The 25,668-nt window shown below is 44.9% G+C and overlaps 1 protein-coding gene across 1 annotated transcript in view; it reads right to left on the bottom strand.

The window, feature by feature from the left end:
• Positions 1-25,668, bottom strand: part of LOC146802190 (fibrinogen-like protein 1) — a 139,903-nt gene that overhangs the window by 41,985 nt on the left and 72,250 nt on the right. Inside the window, exon 4 of the mRNA XM_085621777.1 lies at positions 2,507-2,666. Within this exon, the coding sequence (XP_085477903.1) occupies positions 2,507-2,666 (160 nt within the window). The remainder of the gene's footprint in view (positions 1-2,506; positions 2,667-25,668) is intronic.

The raw sequence follows: 25,668 nt of genomic DNA, 5'->3' as shown, positions 1-25,668 counted from the left end.
TTCTTATTCATGAATAGGGGGCCAAGAAAAAGGGGGTATTCCAAAACGTGTTTTCTCCATTAATTTTTCCATAGGGAAACTGAACAGCGATACCGCAAAAAGTGCTAATCAGAATGATACCAAATTTGGAAGAAAGATAGATCATGGTCCAGAAAAGTATTTTTGTGATTTGGTGTAAACCCCTTCAGTAGCTTTTGAGAAATGAAGCTTTAAAATGTTTAGATATTTCACCCCTTTGAGGATCCTCGGATCTAACATATCAAAATAATTGATCTGATTGACTGCCACCATATCAACAAAGATGTGATGGTAACTATTTAAGGGCTAGAGACTCAGACCTTTGCACTACAAAAAAGTTAGGAAAAAATATTTGGGGCAGCGTAGGGATACATTGCCCCTCTGCCTGACCCCTTCCCCCCCCCCCCCCCCCCCCCGGTCCAAAAATTAAAAATTTTATTTATTGGCATTGCGGATCTGTGGAGGATCCATGAAGCCGATAATAAATAAAATAATAGGCTTTCGCTCTTTTTAAATATGCGCCCTAAGGATGGGGACAGGGCCTGTAGAGCTTTTTGGGGTGTGGGGGCATGTGGCTCCTCTCACAGAGGCTTACAGAGCCTCTGGGGACCCCATCGGCCAGAGCTGAACCAATAATTTTGGGGAGGTGGATGGACCCCTCATCATGCTTCACAGAAGCCCCAGGGACCCCATCCATTGGGGTCGTGTCAATAATTATTGGAAGAGGCAAGTGGCCATTTCCTGTGGGGGCAGGCGTGTGGCACCCCTTCCTGTGCCTCACAGAAGCCCCAAAGACCCATACCCGGGGACATTTTTGTTGGGAGGTAGGGGGCGATCAAAGCTGTTCCAGGGACCCCTATCTCCCGGGACACTCTCATGTACCCTGCCTGGGAGAGTGTGCGCACGGAATAGAAACTTTATTTCCTGCTCGCCCAGGCGGGGGCAGAGAAAGAAGCTGCTCCTGCCAGGGTTGGAGCAAGGTAAAGACAGCTAGCTCCTGCAAGCCCCACAGTGAGTGCTGGCTGGGGAGCCGGAAGGTGCTGCAGGGGCCTTTGGGCTCCCCCCTCCGCAGCCTCCAATGCAGGATACATTGTGGGTTCCCTAGGTGTGCACCCAAGCACCCACTGTGCACAAAAGAATGCCAGCTCCCGCCAGCACCAGGCAAACTCAGGTACAAGTTGTGCACCGGTTGACAGGGAAATTCAAGCTGCACGAAATTCAGGCTGCACTCACTGATGTGCTGGAAGCACATCGTCGTCTCTCCACCCTCAGTGTAACAATGGAAAGCAGGGATCAGTTTTGGAAAAGGAGGGATTGCACATTCGTCTGTGTAGGAGTGGGTGGGATGACTGGCATTGTTTTTTAATATTGAGCTGGAGAGAGGGAAGGAGTTGCTGGGGGCTGAAATGCCAGGTATGTGGCTTTCTTTCCTAAATAATAGGGTGGTGAAAGGCTTGCTTAATGAGAGTAGTGAGGTATTTTTTGGTCCTAGGAGGAGAAGGTGCTTCCAAGAGTGCTGAGGACAGGTTGAGGGGCCCAGGATTGGCATTCGCAGTTGCGTGGATGCTGGCTCCCTCTTAAACAGTTTGCATCATTCCTTGCATTGGATCCCAGTCTTGGACCGCGAGTCGTAGGCTGAAACCTTACCTTCTCTTGTTGGTCCTCGAGGGCGGGAGCAGTTTCCTGTTTTCTGGATCTTCACATGAGATACTCATAAATGCAATGCTTTTAATGAGAATCATTTACATTGTGGTTATTTCACCCAATTTGCCACAGCTGTAGCCTTGGTGGACAGGACAGAGCCTCTCAGAGGGCGTAGATGTAGATATGTGGTCTTAAATGCATTAATAACTAATAAATAGAGAACATGCCTCGGGGGTCTCCTCTCTGGGAGTTTAGAATCATAATCACCACTCATGGCTGCTTATGCTCCATTCCATAGGCAGCTGTGAGAATGTAAACAGGCAGGCTGTGGGTGGACACTAGAAGCTGACCCTGCATACTGGAGGTGAGGGTCCACAGCAGCCTACTTAATTACTCCCAGCATCTTGGATCTCCTTGTCTAGGGTTGGCAGCAAGAGCCCTGTACTGACAGCTCTCAGTTACCACCCTGCAACTCACCCACGAGCCCACTGACCAAGGTGCAGGACACGCTGTGCACGCGGTGGTGGGAACGCGCCGGTGCTTCCATATCTAGGGCGCCAGAAGTCTGCAACTCTCACTAAAAGAGTCAAACATGCACCAGGTCTCGGGCATTTTGTATCTGCCACGTGTTTCTGTTTTGTGAAGCCTTGCCTTCTTTACACCAATACTTTCACTATTAGTTTTGTATGGGGCTGCATTTTCAGTCCACCTAGATTCAGTCATTTGCACAAAGGCAATTTTAAAAGTTGTGTAGCATAACCTGTATCCCCTTTTCACGTGCTTAACTTAAATGAACTGAAATGAAGCACAAGTAGCATCAGGACCACAAATAAGACACTGCTACCTATTGAAATTCACTTTGCCGTTGCTGCGGCGCTGAAGAACAGTCCAGCCCCCGCCGTCAGACATGTCACAGTACACCAGGAAAGGGTCCTTCTCGGGCCTGGGCCGGATCCGGAAATAGCCACTCGTCGTTCTTCTGCTTTCAAACACCGCAGAACAATCTGAAGAGGGAACAATGGATTAATATAAAGTTGAATTGAGCCAAAGCAATGGATCTTAGGCGCTCTTGGGGGCATATTATCAAGCACGGCGTTAAAATTATCTAAAGCGGCGATAATGGGACACCAGAACATGGGCTTCTCTTGGAATTCTCTGCGGCATATTATCAAGCCCATTATCGCCGCTTTAGCGGTAGTTTTCTGCCACTAAAGCGGCGATAATTTTAACGCTGTTCCTTGATAATAAGCCCATTGGTGAGCAACAGCTACACTATTTGTATGTGTAAATCTTTTAAAAGGAAAACAAAGGAGAGAGAGAGAAGGTTTTACAAAGCCAGCATCAGTGCAACCTCCTCATAAAGCAATGCACACACTAACAGGCTGACGGGCTCTTCCATTCAACGAAAAAGTTTTTATTTACCTGAATGAGTTGCTTGCGTGCCTCTGACTTTTTTGTAAAAACGTTTTATTTTTTAAAAAGGATGCAAACCCTTCTCCCTCAATAGGTGTCATGCGTCATCATAGGGGTGCTCTAACTGGTGCTAGGTGGCCTCACCCAGAGCTCCTGTTTGGGAACAAGTGCTTCTGGGTATGTGAAGAATTGTGGGTGGATATAAAAATGTATTAAGAAAAGGATAAATATCAATTATATTTATTAGGGCTGAATCCTATCTTACACTAGGTTAAAAAATGAGTAGAGAGAATGGGATAAATGGTAGTTGTTCGGGGTAGTTTCCTTATCTCCATAACAAGTCCAAAATATGTCTGCTATTTCTAACATATGACAACATCACTGGGCTTTCATCAGAACCTAGGTGAACCTTCTGAGCAGAATGCAGTTTGACCTACCCTATATGTACTATCTAACTGGTGTAGGTAATGTTGTAATATGACCTAACTGTCAAAGTAATCTTGTTTCCTGGATTCTGCCCTAATAACAGAGAAGCATGGTCTACAAGCCACTGGAGGTTGGAGCCGCCTGCCTCCCACGTGTCGCACCATATAGGGTCTGTATTCCTGCGTTAGCACTTAGACAGATCCTCCCAGCCTCCACTTTTGCCCATTCTTAATACAGTTTTATTTCCACTCATAACTTTTTACACATCCACAAAAACCTTGGGTAAAAGCGATCCTTCTCACAGCAGGTAGCACTCGGACAATCTCCAAGCAGGAGCACCAACAACACGGACACAATGAAATGTGAGATTTCTGCAGCTGGCTGTCATCAACCTCCTTAAAGCGGTAATCAGGGACAGACAAAAGGGAAGGCATTTCCTAAAAACTTCTTTCCCTTGAACAACAGAAACTGCAGTCCCGTCCTTGGACCCTAGCATCTATTAAAGAGCAGCAGTCAGGAAGAAATAATCAGCAGCCCCTTGCTAACAAAGTCTTCATTGGCTATTCAAAAGTAGCCTTGTCTCCAAACTCCGCACGTCAGTGTTTGGGTATCCACCTTTCAGGAATGCAGTCAATATTCTTTTACTGTGTGGGGAAGCTATCCTCATCCTGCATCTTGTGCCATGCTTAACCAGGGGCACCCAAAATGAATACCACTGGATTTAACAACCCCCCACACACGTGCACACGTGCACACGTGCACACACACACACACACACTCTCTCTCTCTCTCTCTCTCCCCCTCCCTCTCCATCCCTCCCTCCCTCCCTCTATCTCTCTTTCTTTCTCTCACTTTTTCTCTCTCTCGCTACCCTGCATGTGTCACAGGCTCACTGTACATGCACAAGTACGCGATATACACATGGATGTCAGCACGAAATGCTGGATCTCACATAACACTTTATACAAGAGGGTCAGTAGGCCACATCTTCCTTGACACACATAAAAAGGTCTGGTAACACTACACATTATGAAATATGGTAAACTGTCTCCACCGCTTTACGTGGTGAACCCAAAACAGGGACTCAGTCCACAGTTCACCATGGGGCATTGGTGGGCCTCTCAAGGTCACTGAAAAATCCTGGATCTCACATTATCAGAAACACACTTAGGCCTCTCTACACACGCATGATTAGCATGCCGACAGGATCAATATTAAAGTCAGAATGTCATAGTTAGGCACTCATGGCAGGGGAATACAAGCTTATACAATGCAGGGGACATTGCTGTTCCAGCTATCCCATTGTCCAACCAAGGGGCTGAATTTTAGGCGACGGAGTAATTACCGTCGCCATGGCAAAGTAACTTTACTTTTTCCATGTTGAAGGTACTCTGCCTGTCATATTTAGAGATATCCACTGCCCCTGCGGGCATCTCTTGCATTTCTAGGAACCGCCACCATAGAGGTCACTGGAAATGTATTATAAGTTTGACGGATGGCTCCACCATCCGTCTGTACATCAAACTTACAAGTTTTTTTATTTTAAAAAATAAAGCTGATTTTTTTTTTTTTTAATAAAAAGAACAATGACCTAATCACTATGGGAGCAGTCTCCCATGGCGTGGGGGTCATTTAAAAGTGTTCACTGCCCTTTACCACCACTTTTTTCATGGCGGTGATGGACAGTGAAAACTGCCCATGTGCCGGCCCACTCTAAATAAGGCAGGCGGACACATAGCCGAACCTCCAATGGCCCTTACTCAGTTGGCCTGGAGAAGATGTGTGTAGGCGGCAGAGAAAGAATAGTCTCCGCCGTCTCCACACTGAAGATCTTCTCAACTCTAAACGAGGTGGGTAGACCTTCAGGTTGGAAGAAAAGGTATTCCATCGCAGTTGTGATGGACTGATCTTTCTGCCAACATATGAATCGGGCCACAAGTTAGAAAAGGTTTTTCTTCCTCAAGATTGTATAACTCAAATGCTGTATCTTCTAACATCTTTGTTGCAGAGAGGAACAGCACAAATAAGAGGCTTGTTAAGACACCTTGGAAATGTGGCATGCACAATTTTTGTAATTCAGAGAGCTCAATTCCGTCTCAGTTCCTGGAAATCTTCATTCTGGACCCATTGGTCTCCATCTACACAAGAATATGGCATATACCCGCAAAAACCAACATCTCTTTGAGACTCTCTAATGTGGTGGTTAAAAAGACAGTCTTGTGAAGAGAGTATCCTTGCATCCTCAAACTGATAGCCCTAACAGATACTAATAAGATTGGCTGGAATCTTAGTATGTGGGATCTTTCTGCAAAGGGTCGGTGGTCTTTTTCAGAAGTCCTACAATCCTCCAACAGGAGGGAACTGGCTACTATACTAAAGACCCTATTGGTTTTGGTCCAACATTTGGTTTGGAAGTCCTTTCTTCTTAGTACAGATAATCAGATTTCAAGAGTGTACATAAATGTCCAGCTACAAGCAAAGTCATTGATTCTAAAACAGGTGGCACAGGAAATGTTCAGTTTGATAGAGGTCCAGTCCTGTCTCTGTCACAAGTTCATCTCCTGGGAGGGAGAACGGGCCTGCCAACCCCCTCAGTTACCAATTTCCATCTTCTGTCCACTTCTGTCACCATCAGAACATTTTACTTCAAAATGTCAAAGGAGAGCAAGTACTCCACTGGATCTTTTTGCCTCTCCAGAAAACACTTCTGCTCTGTTCATCATCACTAGGTTTCCAGACTCGGGAAGTGGGCTTGGGCTCTTTCTCTCCCCTGACCTTACTGATTCCGGCTTGTGTACTAACAAAGGTTCAGATGGAGCTGAGTTTGTCCTGATATTACCAATTTAGCCCAGACGATCATTGTTTCTTCTTCTTGCTCTAGAGAAGGAACCTCCATGGGTGTACCAATATGTCTCTTCTTCCTCAAAATCCCAGATCGACCTGAACTACGGGTTTGGAGTACAAAAATCGTTGCTTACAGCCGTTAGGTTTTGCAAGGGAAGTTGCTTTAATATACAATATTGAAATCCGATGAAAGACATTGACAACAGCTTTCTTCCTGGCGTTCCTCTAAAGGATTACATCCAGAGAATTGTGATCCTTTCTACACTCTTGATTTTGAAAGAGATATTTTTTAATGGACTTGTCAGTGTCCACTCTAAGAGTGCAATGGGTAGAGACTTTCAGATATTCGATTTGAGATCTATCTTATATTGCATATTTAGTATCATGGCTTTGGCACAGTTTTTTCAGGTGATAAACAGTTATGCATTCTACAAACACTCCATGGGATTTACCTTTAGTTTTAAGAGCTTTGCAAAAAGAGCTTTTTGAACTTCCCTCTTTCATTATTTTGGACTAATTGTTGCAAAGTTATTTTTCAGTTACTATAACCTTAGCCCACAGAGTAGGAAAGGGACTTTTCTTTGCCATATTTATTTTACCCGATAAAGTAATTTTGTGGTCTGGATCATCTTTCAAACCCAAGTTAGGTTCTGATTTCCATTTCTCCCAGGAGTTGGTAATTAAAGTACTTTGTCCTAATCCAGTTTCTGATGTAGATTCCTTGTTAACTTGTTTAAACATATGTAGGGCTCAATCAAGTTACTGAGACTATATTTCATTTTTGTTTAAAAAACAAACAAAAGTCACCTTTTTACTGTTTAATCCATCAGGAAAAAGATTCCAATGACAGAAACTTAAGCAGATGGATAGGTCTACCTCATACAAAAGCATATTTATTGTTGGTGGTCCCTCTTCCAGGTCCTATTCTGGAAAGATTTACCCAGGTGTGGCTGCTTTCTTGGCAGAATTAAAAACAGTCTCTTTAAACATATGTTGCACAGCTACTTGGTCCGTTCCTGACACATCTGATAGTCATATTTGCAAGACACATTGTAAGTCAATATAAGTTTTTAGTTGGAGGCCCCATTCAACTGCTCTCGAATTAAGTATTTTGAATGCTCTTCCCAATTGAAGTTTGCTTGAATATATTGCGACAGTGCCATAGATAACATCTTTAATGTGATTTTGATTCATACATATATTTGAGTAATATAATAGTTTAATAACTCATCAATTGTTAGAATTGAACTGAGGAATGGAGATAAGTTGGAAAAGTTAAACAAACTAACTACTGATCTTCATTAGAACATGTCTTGACTTCCTCTTCCCAGTTATCTGATTCCTTACCTCCCCCTCAGCTTGGACCTCCTTGTGTGCTTGGTATTGCAGTAAGCGTCAAAGGTTCAGGCAGGAAGTTGTAGTCAAATGAGGGGATTTGTTTAAAGTATAAATTTGAGAACAGATGAGGAAGTCATGACTCAATGAAATGAAGATTACTGGTAACCCCTAAAAAGGCAAGATTGCCAAAATCCAGGCTGGATTAAACAAACACATTGGTTTCCAAAAACGTCAGGGCAAAACAAAGAATAAAATAATATTATTCTCAGTACCTATAGATTGTAAAATCAGCCCTTAGATGTTGCAGACATCTACTGCAATAGAGAGAGGTCATTGGGTGAGCTGTTAACAAGCTCCCATTTTGCTGGGCCAAAGAACATCATCCCACATTTTGGAGTCATCTTTTTGTCTGCATGATTGTTGTGTTTGGTGGGTAGAACTTTAAGAATTTTTGCTTATATAACAAAGCCTCACTTGAGTGATTGTATCAGATAGGCGACTGCATCCTGATTCTTACATTGGATGCCGAGCAATGTCAGTGTGGCTCTTGCAAACCTATAAAACTTGAAGTCAGACCAATGCACTAGGCAAGCTGGAAGGAAACAAATATGGAAGGAAGAGCAAGGGCAAGAGTGATGTGCCTTGGGGAACTCCTTAACCAACTGACCTACAAGGTCCTGGTTGTACTGCCTGTGATCTAATAAGGAACCAAGATTGTATGCACTATCAGGCTCAGTCCTGGACCGTTACAGTACAATAGAAGCTGATAGTTGGAAGAATCAAACTCTGCTGCAGACCTGATAACATCAGAATTCCCAACATTGCCATCATCTATGATCATTCTTAAATTGTCAATCAAAATGTTTACCACAACATCCCTACCCATTCCAGGCCGGAAGCCCTGCTTATCAGCAATTATGATAACTTTTTCCAGCAGCTTGGCTGGGAACGCAAGTAGTTACAATGCAGGATCACTACCATTCCACAATAGTTGCTTCAGGAATGGACAAAAAATAGCAGATTCATGTCCCAAAGGAACAATACCTGAATTTAGAGCTGGTTATTACTTCATGGAGGAGAGGAGAGGGCATATTTGTTTGGTTCAATTCTGTTTATTAAAACCTCAGTAAAAAGCAAATTCACACAGCTGGTCGCCTACAATCCAGTAGGCCGGCAGTGTCAATATCTTGTCAGAATTTTTAATGAAACACAACAATTTACCTGCAACATCGCGGACTGGCAGTGTTGCAACAGACTTTTGAATCAGATCAGTCATGAAAGGCACCAGGAGTCATAGAACTACATGACTGATCACCTAGAACCCAGAGGATCAGCAGCAGTAGGTAAAGCAATTGCATCATATTGAGTTTGTGACTGCCCTGTCCCATCGGGTCAGCACCGTCTGTAGGCATTATTAACATAAGAATACAGAGAACCCCAACAAAAACACTCTCCTCCCTCCCAGGTCCTCCCTTAAGAGCAGCAAGGTGGTCTGTGGTTGTGACATGTCAAGGCAAGCATTAGGTGTTCGAATGTACGTGGTGGGCAACAAGATCAGACCGGGGGCATATTATAAGTAGACATGGGATCTGGCAGCAGGTGGAGCAATTTAAGATAGGTCGGGCAGGTTAGCTCGTTAAATTCAGAGGAGAGACTAAGGGGGCATGGTGCCCACAGATTGGCGTATGTCTCATGCTTCTGTTCAAGAGCTAACGATTATTTCTCAATACCCAATATAAGCCAAAGCTTGTGAAGCCAGGCAGTGTGGTCAGGGATCGGGGCAGTAGCTCACAAGGTGAGGATCACCTGATGAGCTGCTCCTAGGGCGAGGGCCATCTGTTTCCCACTCCAATAGCGAATCCAGTACGTCAAAGTGGTAGGAAGGTCCAGGATGGTATAGGCTGGGAACCTTGGGATAGTAATTTGGAAAGCTTTGTCTATGTCGTTAAGTATGTAATCCCAAAAACGACGTGGCTTTGGCCAATGCCAGGGAAGATGAATTATGGTGCCGTACCACCGCACCCCCACCAGCACTTTTTTGAATGATCTGGATTCCAATCTTGGAGCCGGGCCAGAGTCAGGCACCAATAAGCCACTATCTTGTACACCGTTTCGGTGCTGGCCAGGTAGTGGGCGGTGTGTTAAGTCTGTATTAAATATTTTCCCACTCTCTGGTAGTGAGTATCCTACCGAGTTCTGCCTCCCACCTAACCTGCCCCGTAGATGTAGTTGAAGGCGTCCCTTTCCCTAGCAGGGCATAAAGATCCAAGATTAGGCGCTTGTCATTTTTTTTAAAGATGAGCCATTTTTTCGAAGGGGGAAATGGGCCTTCCTGCATACTGTTTAATGGCTGGCTGCATCACACAGAGGCATACCTAGAGGTATTTAAGACGGTCTCCTTCGCCCAGCTCATAGTTATGCTTCAAGTGCTTGAAAGGAATTATCCACTTGGAATGAAACAGACTACCGATACGCTTGCACTCTCCCTCCTGCCATCGACGGAAACTCTCCTGTCACAGTTCTGGGTTAAAATCAATATTAGATAGGATTGGTGTCATCGGGGAAGAAAAAGTGGTCAGACCCAATTTAGTCGCAACATCATCCTACACTTTCAAAACTAAGCTAGTCACTGGGGTAGAGTAAAGACCCCATGCACGTTGCTCGCGGGGGAGCCACAGCTCCTTCCATATATGAGAGCCCGCTACCGCTACTGCCTGGTCCATGAAGCACCAGTGTTTCCCAGAAAGGGGGCAGCTCCATTTCACTAAAAAGCAAAGCTGGGAGGCTTGGAAGTAGTACACTATCGTGGGAGCAACTAGGCCATCTTCTTGTGTTGGTTGGTGGAGGAGATGTTTCTGGGGGCAGGCTTCTTTCCGTCCCAAATTAATTTTGTGATTTCGATTTGCAGGGAGCGTAGAGTGTGTGGTGGTGGAGTCAGAGGGAGGGCCTGAAAGAGATAAAGGATTTGCGGCAAAACTGTTATTTGTATAGCAGAAATTCTGACCAGCCAAAAGAGATAATTTGCCCACTCGAAGGGAAACAGGGAACACAGATGTGCCTAATGGGGCGGGGCAACCAAAAGATTCAGAATCTAGGATTTTTGCATGTTTACTTTAAAACCAGATACGTTATCAAATGCTTGGAGCTCAATCACAAGGGCAGTTAGGAATGACATCAGATTGGGAATAGAGAGGATCATATCAGCAGCATAGAAGCTAATGAGATGTGGCTCACCACTGAAGGGTATCCTTGAGATAGAGGTGTTGGTGCTCATCCTGTAGGCTAGGGCTTCCATATATAGGGCAAAAAGAAGTGGGTAAGGTGACAGCCCAGTCATGTTCCCTATTAGATAGGGAAGGGCTGAGACAGTACCGCGTTGACTCTAACAGCTGCCCTAGGAGCACTATAAACAGAGCGGACCCATTTCAAGAATGTGTCACCAAAGTGCTTCGGAGTTTCAAACAGGTATGGCTAGTGAACTCTGTTGAACGCTTTCTCAGTATCTATGGAGACCTGTGAATTTTTTCCAATAGATGCAGTATGCGTTTGGTGTTATCACCGCATTGGCAAGTGGGAATGAAGCCTGCTTGCTCTGGGGCAACCAAGCCAGGCATAAGAGGGTTGAGACGGTGAGCGAGAATATTGGTAAAATGTTTTCCATCTATGTCCATCAGTGAGATGGGCCTGTAAGACTTGCAGCGGGCAAGTTCTTTGACGGTCTTCGGGATAACAGCAATTGTAGCCTCAAGCATAGAATTGGTAAGAGTATCAATATTGGCAGGGGCGACTAGTAACTTTAAAAATCGGTAAGGCACAGGGCCCAAAAACTCACCAAGATGCTGCTGGCCGGTGTCTCTCCTCTCCTGGATGACGATCAGGAAAGGGAAGGAAGGTGGTTAACTTCCTGCATGCCAATCCAACCAATTCTTAAGCTGCTCTGTTTCCAAGATGAGAGCAACTCCAGGATTAGTTGAAGTAGGCTAACCCGCCACTCATTTTGAGGCTGGGGGCCTGTGCCTGTAATCTCCCGGCTGTTTTACAGCGCTGCGCTTTTGGGCTCTGAAGTGCACATGTCGTCTAGGCTGGCTGTAGACAGAGGGCAAATCTGACCTGCACACCGAGTGCCTATAGGTGTCATCCTGCAATCTGCAGGAATCTGCCCCTCCCCCACCATCACAATCTCACAAGTGTGGCTGGTGGCACACAGAATAATAAAATGGTAATGACCATTTTATTACTCAGTTTTCTTGCTGCACAGCAGGCGGGGAGACGCTCCTCTGCCTTAACGGAGGAGCCACTGCTGAGTATGGGTGAAGGTATTGTAAAGGTGTGTGAAGAGTGGGGCCAATTTCTGGCAAAAGACTTTTTAGAAGGGGGACAAGAAGCCATCAGTCCCCGGGGATTTCATAACTTTTAAGCGAACGATGGCCAAGATCACCTCCTCACCCCGGATACATTTCTCCAGATCTTCAGAGGGGGCTAAGGGGAACAGTGTAGAGATAAATGGAGGGGTCTTCACTAGGGCTATCCGAGTTTGCGTACAATGTGCTGTAAAAGTTCTGGAACTCTAGCGCTATATGTGCATTGCTATGTGTTTCACTAGTCAGGTTGGGTCGGATCACCTGTACTGATCCACTGTGAATGTTGTCCCAAAGGTGATGTGCAAGCATCCGGCCACAGCGATTTCTCGCTAAGTATAACTTGTGTTTCAAAAACACCATAGGGTTTTCTACCCTGTCAAGATCTAGACGTTTTAGGGAAAGTCACCCTTTTTCCAACTCTCTCTAAATTCTCTGCGCTCCTGTGCGTTTGTGTATGGCCTTGAGTTCTGAGACAGTTTGTTCTAGGCTCTGTTGTTTCTCTTTCCAGCAGTGATGGTCCACTACTGCTATGACTATAAGTTCTCCCCATACCACTAGTTCCAATGCCTCCCATATAGAGGCTTGAGATATCTCCCCAGTGTTGTTAGTTTGCAGATAGTCAGAGATCCCCTTGCGGCGTGAGACCACTGTGGACAGGGAGTGGAGAAGGGACTCGTGAAGCCGTCATCGTGATTGTCTGGCCTTGTGGGAATTGAGGCACAACACTAGGGTGCAGGGTCAGTTAGGGACCGAGGAGTGACTAAGGAGTTGGTCACTAGGACTTGCATGGTGGGGATTGCGAGAAAGTGGTTGATGCGGGCGTAAATCTTGTGTGTTGCGGAATAGAATGTATAATCTTGTGTGGTGAGGTGCCACTGGCGCCAGACATCATGTAGCCAACAATCTGCCAAAGACTGGAGGCCTTGAGCCATGAAAGCCCCTGGCTGGTCAGAGCATTGTCCTGAATGGTCCAGGTCAGTGTCCATTCCTGGATTAGTGTCACCTACTACCACTATGGAAGCGTCAGGAAAGCGGAGCACCGGCGCGAGGGTGCCTGTTAACAAATCTCTTGGTGTTAGTTGGGAGCGTAAACATTGGCTAAGATGAAATGTAAAGGGCCCACCCGGAACTTGTGGGCCAGAAGCCATCCTTTAGTCTCAGCAACCTTATCCAGGATCTCACCTTTAAAGCTGCTGGACAACAGGATAGCCGCCCCGCCCTGCTTGGAGCCTGAAGACCAAAGCTGCCGTGGGAACCAACATGTTTGAATTCTATGGGTGTCTTTCGGGAGCAGGTGGGTTTCTTAAATGAGGCAGATGTCAATAATCTATCGTTCAAGGAGGGAAAGGACAGCTGCCCATTTTATGGGATTATTAAGGCCTCGCTTTTTGAGGCTTATCACCTTGAGTTCTAAGAATATTAATTGAAGTGTAAGTACATAACCGGCTATCGGGAGTCGGCTCAAGGGAAGGATTGACAAGAGAGCGGCCTGAGAGTGTCCTATCCAACATCATCAACCTTGAGGTATCACGTGGAAACCTAAAGAAGTGAAGGACCAGAACCCTAGAAGAACCCTAATAACCCCAAGTAACAAAGGTAACAAAACTATAACTTGAAAAACTCCATAGTCAGTGGTAAAAAGCCTGATGGGCATGGACTAGCAGGAGTGATGTGTCAGTGCAGTAGTGTGCATCAATGGATTACCCCCGCCATCATAGGCTATGTGTATATGATGGTGGCCCAGCTTAGCACAGAGTACCCGGACACTGATTGCCCAGACAGCACTTCTTATGAGGCAGCCCCGCCAGTCCCTGAGGCCAAACTGTCCAACACCACCTGTGCTTTTGGGCCCGCTCCTCTGGGCTTGGATGAAGCAGTTTACCACATTTACCGACTCTCTGCCATGTCACCGCCCAGGGTGGGGACCCACAGGAGGAGCCAGGCCCGGTCAGCAGAGATGAATCCTCAAGGAGGCCGAGCACCCGACTGGCATCTTTGAGTGTCTTCAATTGATGAAGCTGATCCTCCCAATGAAAGACCAACCTGAAGGGGTGATACTAGCTGTATGAGACCTCTTTGGAGCGGAGATGTAACTAGATACTTGTAAAGCCCGCGACTACTCCACAGAGTGTCCCAGCGCTGAAAAGACCACGAGACAGACAGAGTGCATAATCGGCCTAGAACTAGTGTTGGAAAAGCCAGGTTTTTAGTTGCCTCCTAAAGGCGAGGAGATCGCGTACCTGTCTAAGAGAGAGGGGCAAACTGTTCCAGAGCCGAGAGGCTATCACTTGAAAGGATCGGCCACTCCTACGAGAGTGGAAGAGCTTTGGGATGGTCGTCCAGGGCTGTGCTGAGGACCTCAGAGTCCATTGTGGAACATAGTACTGAATCCTTTTCCTAATATAAGGAACCCCTATATTATACAGATAATCAGTGACGGGTCTAAACTCCCTGCAGTGTTCAAGGGTAAGAAGGGAGATATCCTGGAAAAGCTCAAAGGTGAGGCCGTAAAACTGGATAGTTTGCTTAGATCTTGCTTTTTTCAGCATTTCCTATTTAACTTGGAAGTCATGCACAAACGCAAGGATATCTGGTGGTCTGGCATTAGGTCCTCCGGGTTGTACGACCCCATACACCCTATCCAGCTGCAATTCAGCATCATCCTCCCAGTCCAGATTAGAGTAGAATGGCGCCTGGGTGTATCCTCGAATGTCTGAAACCTCCGAGCCTGAAGGGCTCCCTCTGAGGTGGGTAATGTTATGATGGGACTTGTTCGCAAAGTCTTTAGTTTGGGCTGTGGGTTCGTTGTGCTGTTTGTGGAGGTGAATTATTTCTTTGCTAAGCATATCCACCTCTTCACTCCTCACCGTGCCGTTGTTTTCAAGAGAGATCACTCGGTCTCCCACCAAAGACAAGTCTTGGCCCAGGGCTCGGATATCCTGGGTCAAGTCTGTTTTAAGACAATCAAAAAGGTCCCCCTCTGGATCTGATTACGTCAGGGTTTGTGTGTTAGAAGTCAAATCCCTGGCGAGGACTGGTGTGGAGTGGGTGAACATTTCCCGGGCTGACTGGTCATTCTTGTTTTTAGCTGCTGCCATGGCTGTGTAGAGGGTGGTAATGGTAATGACCTTCTGGGCCAGGAGGTAAGGCTATGCGTGAAGCCTTAGTCAAGGAGCCCCTCTCCAAATCAGAATCCCTGGAGGCTTAAGAGGGGCAGTGATCCGCTGTCATCCCTGAAGTAGCAAGGTGCCTGGGCCACCACAGGGGCCCAAGGGTGGAGACATGAGTCCAACCCAGAGTAGAAGAGCAGTCGACTCCGATAGATGGTCAGTTATAATGGACATCCTGCTCCCCTGACTATTCCAAACAATGGGAGATGTCTGCCAGGGTAGAGGGCCTCCCCTGTGTAGGGGGTGTCATGCTAAGTCAGGTGTATCACCTGGGCCCCTGTGCACCCTCCCCCAGATAGCCCCACACTGTCACTTAGTCTCCAGGCAAAGGGGGGAGAGGGAGTGGCCCTGCGTCATAGGAGATCCAGCAGACCCTCCTGCAATATACGTGGCAACGGCAAACAAAGTACAGCCCCAATGGAGGCGTAAGGAGGCAGCCCCGGTGCAGCCGCCACCAGGATGACTTATGGTCGCAGGGGCCTGACCTTGTGTTGTTGTGGGAGGCCCCGTGTGTCCAGCTGCATCAGACTTGACAATGCCCCTCTCCGTTGGCTGCTGATCAAATTACCTCCGTTGGGCTGTGCCAGGATATAGGGGCCCAAAAGATGAGTTAAGCAGCGCCTTCCGGGGAGCAGCCGCAGGAGGCAGCTTAGGATGTGCACATGGTGGGATGGTCCGGTAAGGATGAGCTTGGGAGGGTGTCGAACAGCAGCGGCCCCCACAGGGACCTAAGAGGTCCTCCAGGATAGGCCCCCGGGCCTGGGATCTGGCATAGTTAGCCGAGGCAGAGGACTCTGGACCTCGCAGTCGGGTTGCAGGCCCCAGCGGTTAGGCCCAATATGCAGGTATCAACACTGGGCTCTGCGGTGTGGAAGTAGGCCCCAGTGACTAGGCCCAGTCCTCAGGGATCTTTGTCCCCGCCGCCTCCAATATTCAGGAGCCCGTGGCAGGGACACAATGCAGAGGCAAAGTCCTGTTGTGGGCTCACAAGCCCCCAGGGGAGGGCAGCCAAAACTGGGCACCCTGGCCCATCCGGAACTGCGAGGGCAGACAACTGCAAGCAAGGCCTGGTGAAGGACTCACGCTGCCGCCATGTTGAGGTGCATCTGGCGTGCTGCCTCAGGAACCACTATCACCAATTGGGTGCTCGCGGTCTTCTTGGGGTCCCCTTGCTCTCTGCTGGACATGTCTTGGGGCTGGGAAGGTGAATTCAGCGGCTAGTGAGAGCCCGCCTAACCGCTAAGTGGTGCTTTAATGGCCTGGGCGGCAGAGGCGCAAGAGTTGCGACTTACTCCGCCGCCATCTTAGCCACACCCTGAATATCATATTTGAGACTGTCAAGAGAAGTTTACAAGTTCAGGGTTTATTAGACAAGCCAGTCAGTTTAGTGCTCGAGATAAGGGTGTCAAACTCTGAGGAGAGAAAGGCACGGAAGCCCTCAAAAGGATATAGCCTACTCCGCTCCAAGTAAGAGGCAGGTGAGATGATGTCCTATCGACATCATAATTGGTATGGTACACTCTAATTTACTTGACCTTTGTGTGAAAAAACTGTGACAAAGATTTGATGAGGTGGAAGATGGCTACTTTATTTTGTAAGCCTGTAGAAGGTTCTGTGTTTTCCTAGGTCTTAAAGATTTCCTGCAGGATATTCTCAGCATTATTGATTGCTCTAGAAAGTTGTGTTTTTGAGACTATTATTAAATGTTTGTATTTCTTAATTTGTGTAATGTAAACAGTTTTATTTTTCTGGCTATCATTTTAATTGTTGGCCAGTTCCACATTATGTAGCAACTTATTTTTTTAATGCTGCTGCATAAACCATTTGTACTTCAGAAATTTGGGCTAGGTAGAATTGGTTGTAAGGAGAGTCAGCTCATAATATGCAGACTTAATAGTGCTATGCTACATTTCGGCTAGGTTCACACCATACAAATAACACAAACATACATACATACATAACAATGTTATTATACATCTCCAGTTTTCCTAGAAAACTCTCAGGATCTAGCAGAGTAAAGGGAGATAAAGTTTCCTATGTTTTGGATACTTTTTCTCAGTTAACCAATTTCCATTCTGGGGAAACACTTTTAAGAGGCTCTAAATTTTGTTTCTAAGATTTGGCAGTGCGTGAAGTGTTGCATTAGTCTTACACAGATGAGATTATGAAAGTTCACATAAGGGAATGCCTTGCTATGTGGGCTGGGCCAAATACTTCTTATTATAGGGTACATGAGCCAAGGCTCCCTAAGATCATGGAATAGCCTGAGTTTCCACCCATAAATTGACGACACCAAGGGTAATTAAGTCACTAAGGGTCACCTTACAACTGGCCCTGTAAAATGGCATTATAATGCTTCACATGGTATTTCCATGCGTTTACTGGGACTTTACAAGCAACAAAATATGGATTTGGTAATAACATGCTAAGCTTGGTGTTGCTGCAAAGATAGCTGTATGTTTTCTTCAAACTCTAGCCATTTTCTGAGGAAAGAAATCAACAGGTTAAGTAAAAGGGTGAGCAGGTTGTTAAAGTTTCACTGTTCAAGGGTGAGCAGGTTTTAAAAGTCTCACTGTTCAGTAGGTAGCAGCAAGACAGTAATCATCAGAGGGGGCCCGCTCTGTGCCTGCCATTGAGGAGGCAAGAAATGTACTGAAACGGTTTGTGTATTGTCTTACGAAAGATACATTGGGGTTTATTACGAAGGCGGTCGGAAAGCCTTTCCGACTGCCATCACCAGTATCAATTCCGAACGGCTGATTATGATTCAGCTGGTCGGAATTGAAACCGGCTGGTCATTTCCGGCAGGCTTGCGATGGGCTAAAGGAGCCTGTCAGCCAGTCTGAGGCTGGCCCGCAATCCCAAAGGGTGGTCCTTCAGCCTTTGGGATTAGGATGCATGTGCCCCGCTGTTAATCCCTGCACCCCGTGGCAGACACCTTGAGGTCAGGCACCTTGAGGTACCTGCCACGGGGTGCAGGGATTAATACCACCTTCCATTTCCCTATGAGAACATGTACTGTAACACATACTCTCATAGGGAAATGTCGGAATGCGACCGAACGGGGTTCGGTCATATCCAAATCAGGCAGTCAGGACCTCCGACTGAAGGTCGGTCAGTCCTGTTTATAAGACGGTGTCGGGCAGAAGCAATTCCACTCGACATCCTAACCCCGGCCCCTTATTGTAAGGTAACTAATTATTCCCATAGCTGCGCCTTTAGGGGTAGCACAGGCTCCATTTTCGCTCCACTCCTCTTCAACCTCTATATTGAACTATTAATTGAGACCTTCTCTAAATCATAAACCAATTTCTACCAATATTTGATGTTAGGATTGAAGTCATCAAATGTATTGACTCTCTCCCCGCTTCCCTTTTTGATACCGGCTCCTGAGTATCATGAAAGACAATCAAGCCAAAACCTCATAAAACGGGGTTCCTCCCCCCCCCCCCGCTATAAACAGCTCACAGTGTCTTCCTCTTGGACGGAATGAAAAACTTTAGGCCCTAAATAACTTCTCTGCCATTATATTGCCAGCCAACTCTATAGGTTTCACTCTAAAAAAAGCTCTCAATCTAGGCCTCCATGACACAGAAATCACCAGGATTGCTAGATAGGTTGCCAAACTCTTTATCCCGAAACAGGGCTTCAAATCTGCCATGAAGTCTTATGGTAACATGGCTACATGGTGATAGCATGCACTGATGGCAGTAATGTCAGTAATGTCACGTCTAGATCGAGCCCACAAACCACCCCTCAAGGCAGTCCTTCACTCAGCTGATAGGCTGATCAGTAACACCAGAATAGTGGATAGAGCCCACCTGTTCTCTCCATCAAAAGTCTTCCTTTGGAATCTTATTCAATCACCAAGACAGCTTGTTTAACATTTAAGACCAGTTACATTGTCACATTAAGTCCACTGCTCACTTCTCACAGAAACTGAAATGGTCTGGCAAAATCCGAATTCTAATGTGTCAACCTACACAACTGCTCAAGACACCTTGTATCAAGACAAATAACTGTTTTAAACTCAAGTTTTAAGTAAATCCATTGCTTGGAGAACTTGGAATGAGTTTCCCCCTCCTATAATATTCAATTCTAAATTGATGAACCCCTACTACACCCTGCAGATTTCTCACACTCTGATATGCTACGAATGTCTCCCTGACAACGCTTGACAGCCATTGTATGTATTATACTCCATATTCACTGATTTGTGTTTTGTACTGAAAAGTAAAATGTGTGTGTTCTTACCAGGTTATTACCAGGGATATTGAGGTATTTTACGCACCATTCCAGGCACTGTTTTGCATTCCTGTTCTGCATCTAGCTGTTTTGTTGGTTTTTTTTTATTTTTAATTGTGTAAAACATAAACCGCAAAATATGTACAAGTGCAACCATACATTGAATTAAAATTGTCAGCTTTCCTCAATAATAGATTAGATGATAAACAATAAAAAGAGAAGCAAAAAGAGGAGCACAAATTAGAAAAGAAAATGGAGGCAAGTAGCCTACAAAGAGAACTAAAAGAAGTGAAAGAGAGACTGATGACCCAAAAGCCTTGAGCCTGCTGGGTGATGTGTTAAATAAATTGATCTATACACAATTAAAATTCCGAGGCAGAGTTGTAATCTACTTCAAGACAAAGTGGTAATCTACTTGAAGACAAGATTTGGGAAGGGTGAAAGAGCAAAGATGAACACAAGGCAAGGGTAAACGGTGGGGGAATTATATTACTGTACAATACTTACAGGGGTTTTGATATTTGTAGATGATTAAGAGAATGATAAATGAACTTATTCGGCCTGAACAATCATCCATGAGAATTACCTGGCGGTAGGAGGCTACAACTGAAACCGGATGCTGAAACCATGCTATTAAACCCCAAGATATTGAAATAACCAAGTCTTGGTGTCCTTATGAAATGGTAAATGGTCATCAAGAAGGCAAAATGCCGATTGTGACTCGTTCCATTGTCTGGTGCCTAAACTGGAAAAAGAGCCGCAGCCAGAACTTACTTTTCTTTGTCTCGGAACCTATAGACGGCAAAGTGAGGAGGACCCAAGATGACGTCCAGGGATATAATGATTTAAATGGTATGAAAGATAAGGAGGACCCTTGGTATGGAAACCACAGGGGACTCCACAGAGGGTCTTAAAAATGTGCTTACTTCTGGAAGCCAGTGAAGTGCAGCAATCACAGAAGTATGGGTGCTGCAATCGAAACTGAAAATGATCTGTGCTTTAAATAGGCTGCAGTCTGATTAAGGAAGAAGTCGGCGTACTGAGGTAAAATAAGCTGCTGTTCAGGCATAATAAAATGACCACCTGAACTATAACCTGCAAAGAGGCTGGGGGCAAGCAAGAAACTATTTTCCTGGAGAGGCAGAGGTAGAAGAAACAAACAACAGAGACTTAAGTTGAAAGGTGAGGGATATGGATTGGTCAAAACGGAAAACTAGATCGTGAGCAGAACTGCCAGGGGCGCCATCTTGAGCAGCAGCCACCATCCAGTAGACCAGATGGTGGAGAGACACAGATACTGAAAAGTCTGGTACTTAGGGATGAGCCCTGGTGGATGCCTTGAGCTAGCTCTCTGACTTAAGAAGATAAAGGTGCAAGAGAAATAACTTGCTGAGGGTGCGACAGATCTGATGACATCCAAACTTGAGCACTACCATTGATACCAGTTTCATGGAGATGAGGCTGAAGAAGGGAGTGTGAAACCATATCTAAATCATTGGATTAGTCCAGTAGGATGAGGGCCCCAGAGCCTCTCACATCTTCGACCTTTCACAGACCATCCAGAATAGCTGCAGAGGCTGTCTCAGTGCCGTGAAATGCTTCAAAACCAGCCTGAACTGGATTGAGTATAGAATCTGTGTCTAGGAACGCCATGAGCTGGGAGTTAATCTCTTTCTCTAGAATTTTGAATGAAAGCAGGAGTGGGGAGATCGTCCTAAATGTGATGAAACGGGGGGGGGGGGATCCCCAGAAGGTTTTTTCAAGAGTAGAAGTGCCAGTTTTCACCAATTAGGTGCAGATCCTGTGAAGATGCAGTAGTTACACATGTCAGTGTGAACGGGGGCTATAGAACATATGTCTACATGATGAATATGTGCCGGAGAAGGATAAAGTGCAGATCCCAACAATATAGAGAGGGCAAGAGCAGCGGTGCCATCAATGGAAATCTGTTTGAATTCATGAAAAGTGGATTTATGTGGATGGAGAAGAGCCGGTTAAACTGAATCCAGAGTCTCATGTGGGGTTCTTCCATAGCATGTTCTTGCATTGTGTGGTGTTGCACACCCATCACAAGTTCTGTGTCTCCCTAATGTAGATTCTTTTGTACAACAGCATAGTTTTAGAGGCTGTAGCTAGCAAAAAATCATTATTGAAGCAAAGAGCATCTTAGCTAGGAGGGGGCTCGAGACACGACCATAGAGCTTTAAAATGTATGATGACCTAGAAATTATCTGCAAGTTCTTTTTGCCAAAAGGTCAGATTTTTGAACAGTTATATTGCTGACTCCGCTTGAATCTCTTCACCTAAATCCATCTATCACAAGTTTATGTCCCCTGAATATGGAATAGCCATTAATTTCTGGAACACTGTGTCGCTGTTCACATGTTTAGTGCTGATTCTGAGGAAAATGTCAGTCAAAGCAAGTCGTAAATCTGAGCAGGAGCTGCGATAAGGTGGGAGTAGGAGGTCAGTGCTGATCAGTAGAGTGCCCGAGGCCAGGGCAGGACGTTGTGTGCCATAAGGGTGCTAGAGAGGATCATTGGGGCCAGTCTTTGATGCTGCTGGCAGTCCCTATGCCGTTCTGCCAACAGGCTTACTGGGTGTGGTAGAAATTGGGTCTGGTGTTCTCACACCAGTAATTCTAGGTAATAGAATACTGGGCCACTTGTAGTTGGGCAGAGATCTATCCCCTTTGGAGATACCGCTCTTCCCAACTCGTAATAGGATCCTTAGTGAGGAAGTTCATTTTCAGCTGTTTCAATACCAGGCATAAAATTGAATGGGGATCATGCTGTAGACGTGTGTGATGAATTGTTGGCTATAAAGTTGAGTTCTATATTTTTGGCGAGCTATTGTTGTGCAGTGCATATATGTCTGCCTCAATGTCTGGGATATCCATGTGCTTAAGATAGTTTGCCAGACCTTTTCAACACAGATATGTACATTATTCGATGTGTCATACATTTTAGTGGCTACATGAATACATCTGGTCCTCATATTGAAGAGAATAATGAAGTGTAGAGTTTGTTAGTTCATTTTGATTTTGGATGTTACCACTTTTAGTTAAAAAAGAGTTATAAATAAAGGGGTTAGTATGTCTAATTTACGGTTCATTTTTGCAAACAGGGATTATAGGATCTTTTATTTTCTGACAGGTGACTCACCAGCTCACTAGGTCAGTAGAGACTTTGGTCTCCACTTCCATGTAGGAGAGTCACCTTACATATTACATAATCTTCCCTGCCCATCAGTATAGCGGATGCAATGAAAACACACATTAATGCACCCTGGGAGCCATATTTATTTGTCTGACTTGGCATTCATTTTTGTTTTTTTCTGAAACAAACTCCTACAGTAGGAATTTGTTTCAGAAAAAAAAAAAAAAACATAAAGGACTCACATAGAGGGAGAATTCTTCCTGCATGTAAGGGCCACTCCTTGTTCCACTTCCTGGGCTATTTACCTTCTTTTGGTGAATGTCTCACAATCACCAACCACTAAATGACCCCCACATACCTGAATTAATCCACATCTCTCAAAGTAAATGCACCGTAGTCATGTTATTTTTTTAATCTTGATTCATGTTGACATTAATGTATTTCTTGTCAATTAGTAATATTGTGCAAATGGTATGTCATGTGTGGCAGGGCTTTCCGTATGATAATAATGCATGTTACATCCAGGACAGGCCTCATTGTATGTAACATGACTACATGTAATATTGGAGAACTTGAATAATGGGCACAGGGCCAAGAAGAAAAACCTACTTGTTTGAAAGTTAATGCTAATGTGCGCTTAGTCACTATGATTTCTGTTTCAAAAGTCCAGGTAGATTTATCAACACTTTGCACTGATGCAAAGTGATAGCAAGTGATGTGAACACGCACACTGTGTTGATATTGTATTTACTGTCTTGTCCAAAACTTTTTTTGTGCTGTGAAGGATCCTTGTAGTGAAAGAGGCGCTCTTGTGGTTTGGCACCCTATGATGACCTTCAACTACCACCATTTTAACTCACTTTAGTGTGTTATTTTACCCTAGCCTGGATTTATGAGACGGTCCTGCATATGTCTGGTTCTCTCCTCTCTTGTAATCTTGTTGTCTTTTAGTGAGAGCTGTAACAGAGTAGAACAGTACATTTATATTATAAGTGCTTACTATTGGCTTTGACATGGCCTCATGTCATCTTGTTTTCTGACTTTGCCTTGCTTCTGCGCGCACCGTACAGCAATGCTTGCAAGTTGTTTAGGTTAATTATGAGTTCTTAAAATTCGCTTTGACATGGCCTCATGTCATCTTGTTTTCTGACTTTGCCTTGCTTCTGCGCGTACAGCAGTGCTTGCAAGTTGTTTGGGTTAATTATGAGTTCTTACTATTGGCCTCATGTCATCTTCTTTTCTGACTTTGACTATTGTCTTTGACATGGCCTCATGTCATTTTGTTTTCTGACTTTGCCTTGCTTCTGCGTGCACAGAATTATAAGTGCTTACTATTGGCTTTGACATGGCCTCATGTCATCTTGTTTTCTGACTTTGACTATTGGCTTTGACATGGCCTCATGTCTGACTTTGCCTTATTTCTGCGTGCACAGCAGTGCTTGCGATTCATATCCAAGGTCTTTCTGCTCTTCACTTGTTTTTCGCTCCTCACTGACCAGAGTGAACTGGATATTATCTGTGAGAATGTACAACTCTGCCTCAGAGTCAAGTTATAGGAGCTTGGCCAGCCTCCATCTTGGCCTTGACGCAGACTGGTATAGCCAGCTAGTTTTTTCTAATGAGAAGGGGGCAAGGTTTTCTAGAAGCTTCGCCTCACGTTGAATAATGATATTTAAGCTGGGAGCCTTCGGGGGCCAGGTGGAAGTTCACCACAGAATACACGTATTGCTGTGGAGGTGATGGAACTTGAGTCCTGATTGAAACTCCTTCCTGGGCTTTTGACGGGCTTCCCAAGCTTGAGTTCGCAAGGATGATGCTAATTCAATCGGTGAGGTGTTCCTAACCATTTTGTATATATTTTCTACTATTTGCTACCTGTACATACTGAATTTTATTTCAATTGTTCATTTAATTGTTCATTGTAGTTAATTGATACTTGGGAATCTGCATTTACTGATATATTTAGCCTACCGTTCTAAACATTGCATTAATAAACTTGTGTGTGTTATTTTATAAAGCACCTGAATTTGTCTTTTTGCCTCCAGAGTGGGAGTGCTGTGCAAACGAGTATTATTTAAAGGTGCAGTGGTAAATTTGCCTCCCAGGTGGGAGTGCAGGGTTTGGGTGTGTCCTTTTAGTGAAAAGCACATTAATTACAATCCTCTAAAGTAATGAAAATATTTTTTGCACTACTTAGCATTAATGGAGTGTTCCATGAGTAGTACATGGGTGTTCCTACGCTATAATCCATGTTTTTTTGTGTGCAAAACCCTATCTGCCAACAATGATGGGAAGTTGTGCAAAAAAAACCACCTGCTTGTGGCAGGCATTAGGTTGGAGAAATCTTTTCTCCAAATTGTTCATATATTGCTTTCATGATGCACTGTACTGCACACATACAATGTAGGAACCGTGTTAACAGTAGTCTAAGCATATTGTGCTTTTTGATTGGACGAGTACCCTTGCAGTAAAAAGCCTATGCTTGACATCATGCACACGACTTTGCAATATGCGCAACACAGCTTCATATCTACAAAGATATTGCACTGCTGCTGTCACCCCCGGCACTAGTACTTAAACAGCAGACTGCCTAGACAAATGGACAGACTGCTGAGGAAAGATAATAAATGAATGAGCTCCAAATGCTGACCCGGTGATAGCATAAGGTAAGTGAAGAAGCTATACCTGACTTGGCATAAATTAGAGTAAATAAACTTATACAGCCATTTATTTAGATGTCTGCCACAATTTTCACATTTTAGGTAGGGAATAAACTAATAGCTTAAGAAGGCGTGATGAAAAATGACTGGGGCTTATATTACATTTGTCCTAAAATGCATACTATCTGCTCAACTTTTTCTAATAATTACGATTATTCTGATACATGTGATTTGTGGACAAATACTACATAACAATCATACAACTATGAAATAACCATTCACTGTCTGCATGTACTGGTTTGAGGTTACCGAGGCATAGCTGCATTGTATCATCTCCGTCAGATAAAAGATTGTCTGGCAGGTTTCCCTGTCTCCTAATACCTCCTATCTG

The sequence above is a fragment of the Triturus cristatus genome, chromosome 8 (genome assembly GCF_964204655.1).
Source record: "Triturus cristatus chromosome 8, aTriCri1.1, whole genome shotgun sequence".
NCBI classification, from domain to species: Eukaryota; Metazoa; Chordata; class Amphibia; order Caudata; family Salamandridae; genus Triturus; species Triturus cristatus.
Note: the sequence above shows the minus strand (reverse complement) of the source record. Positions and strands in the feature narration are given on the sequence as shown.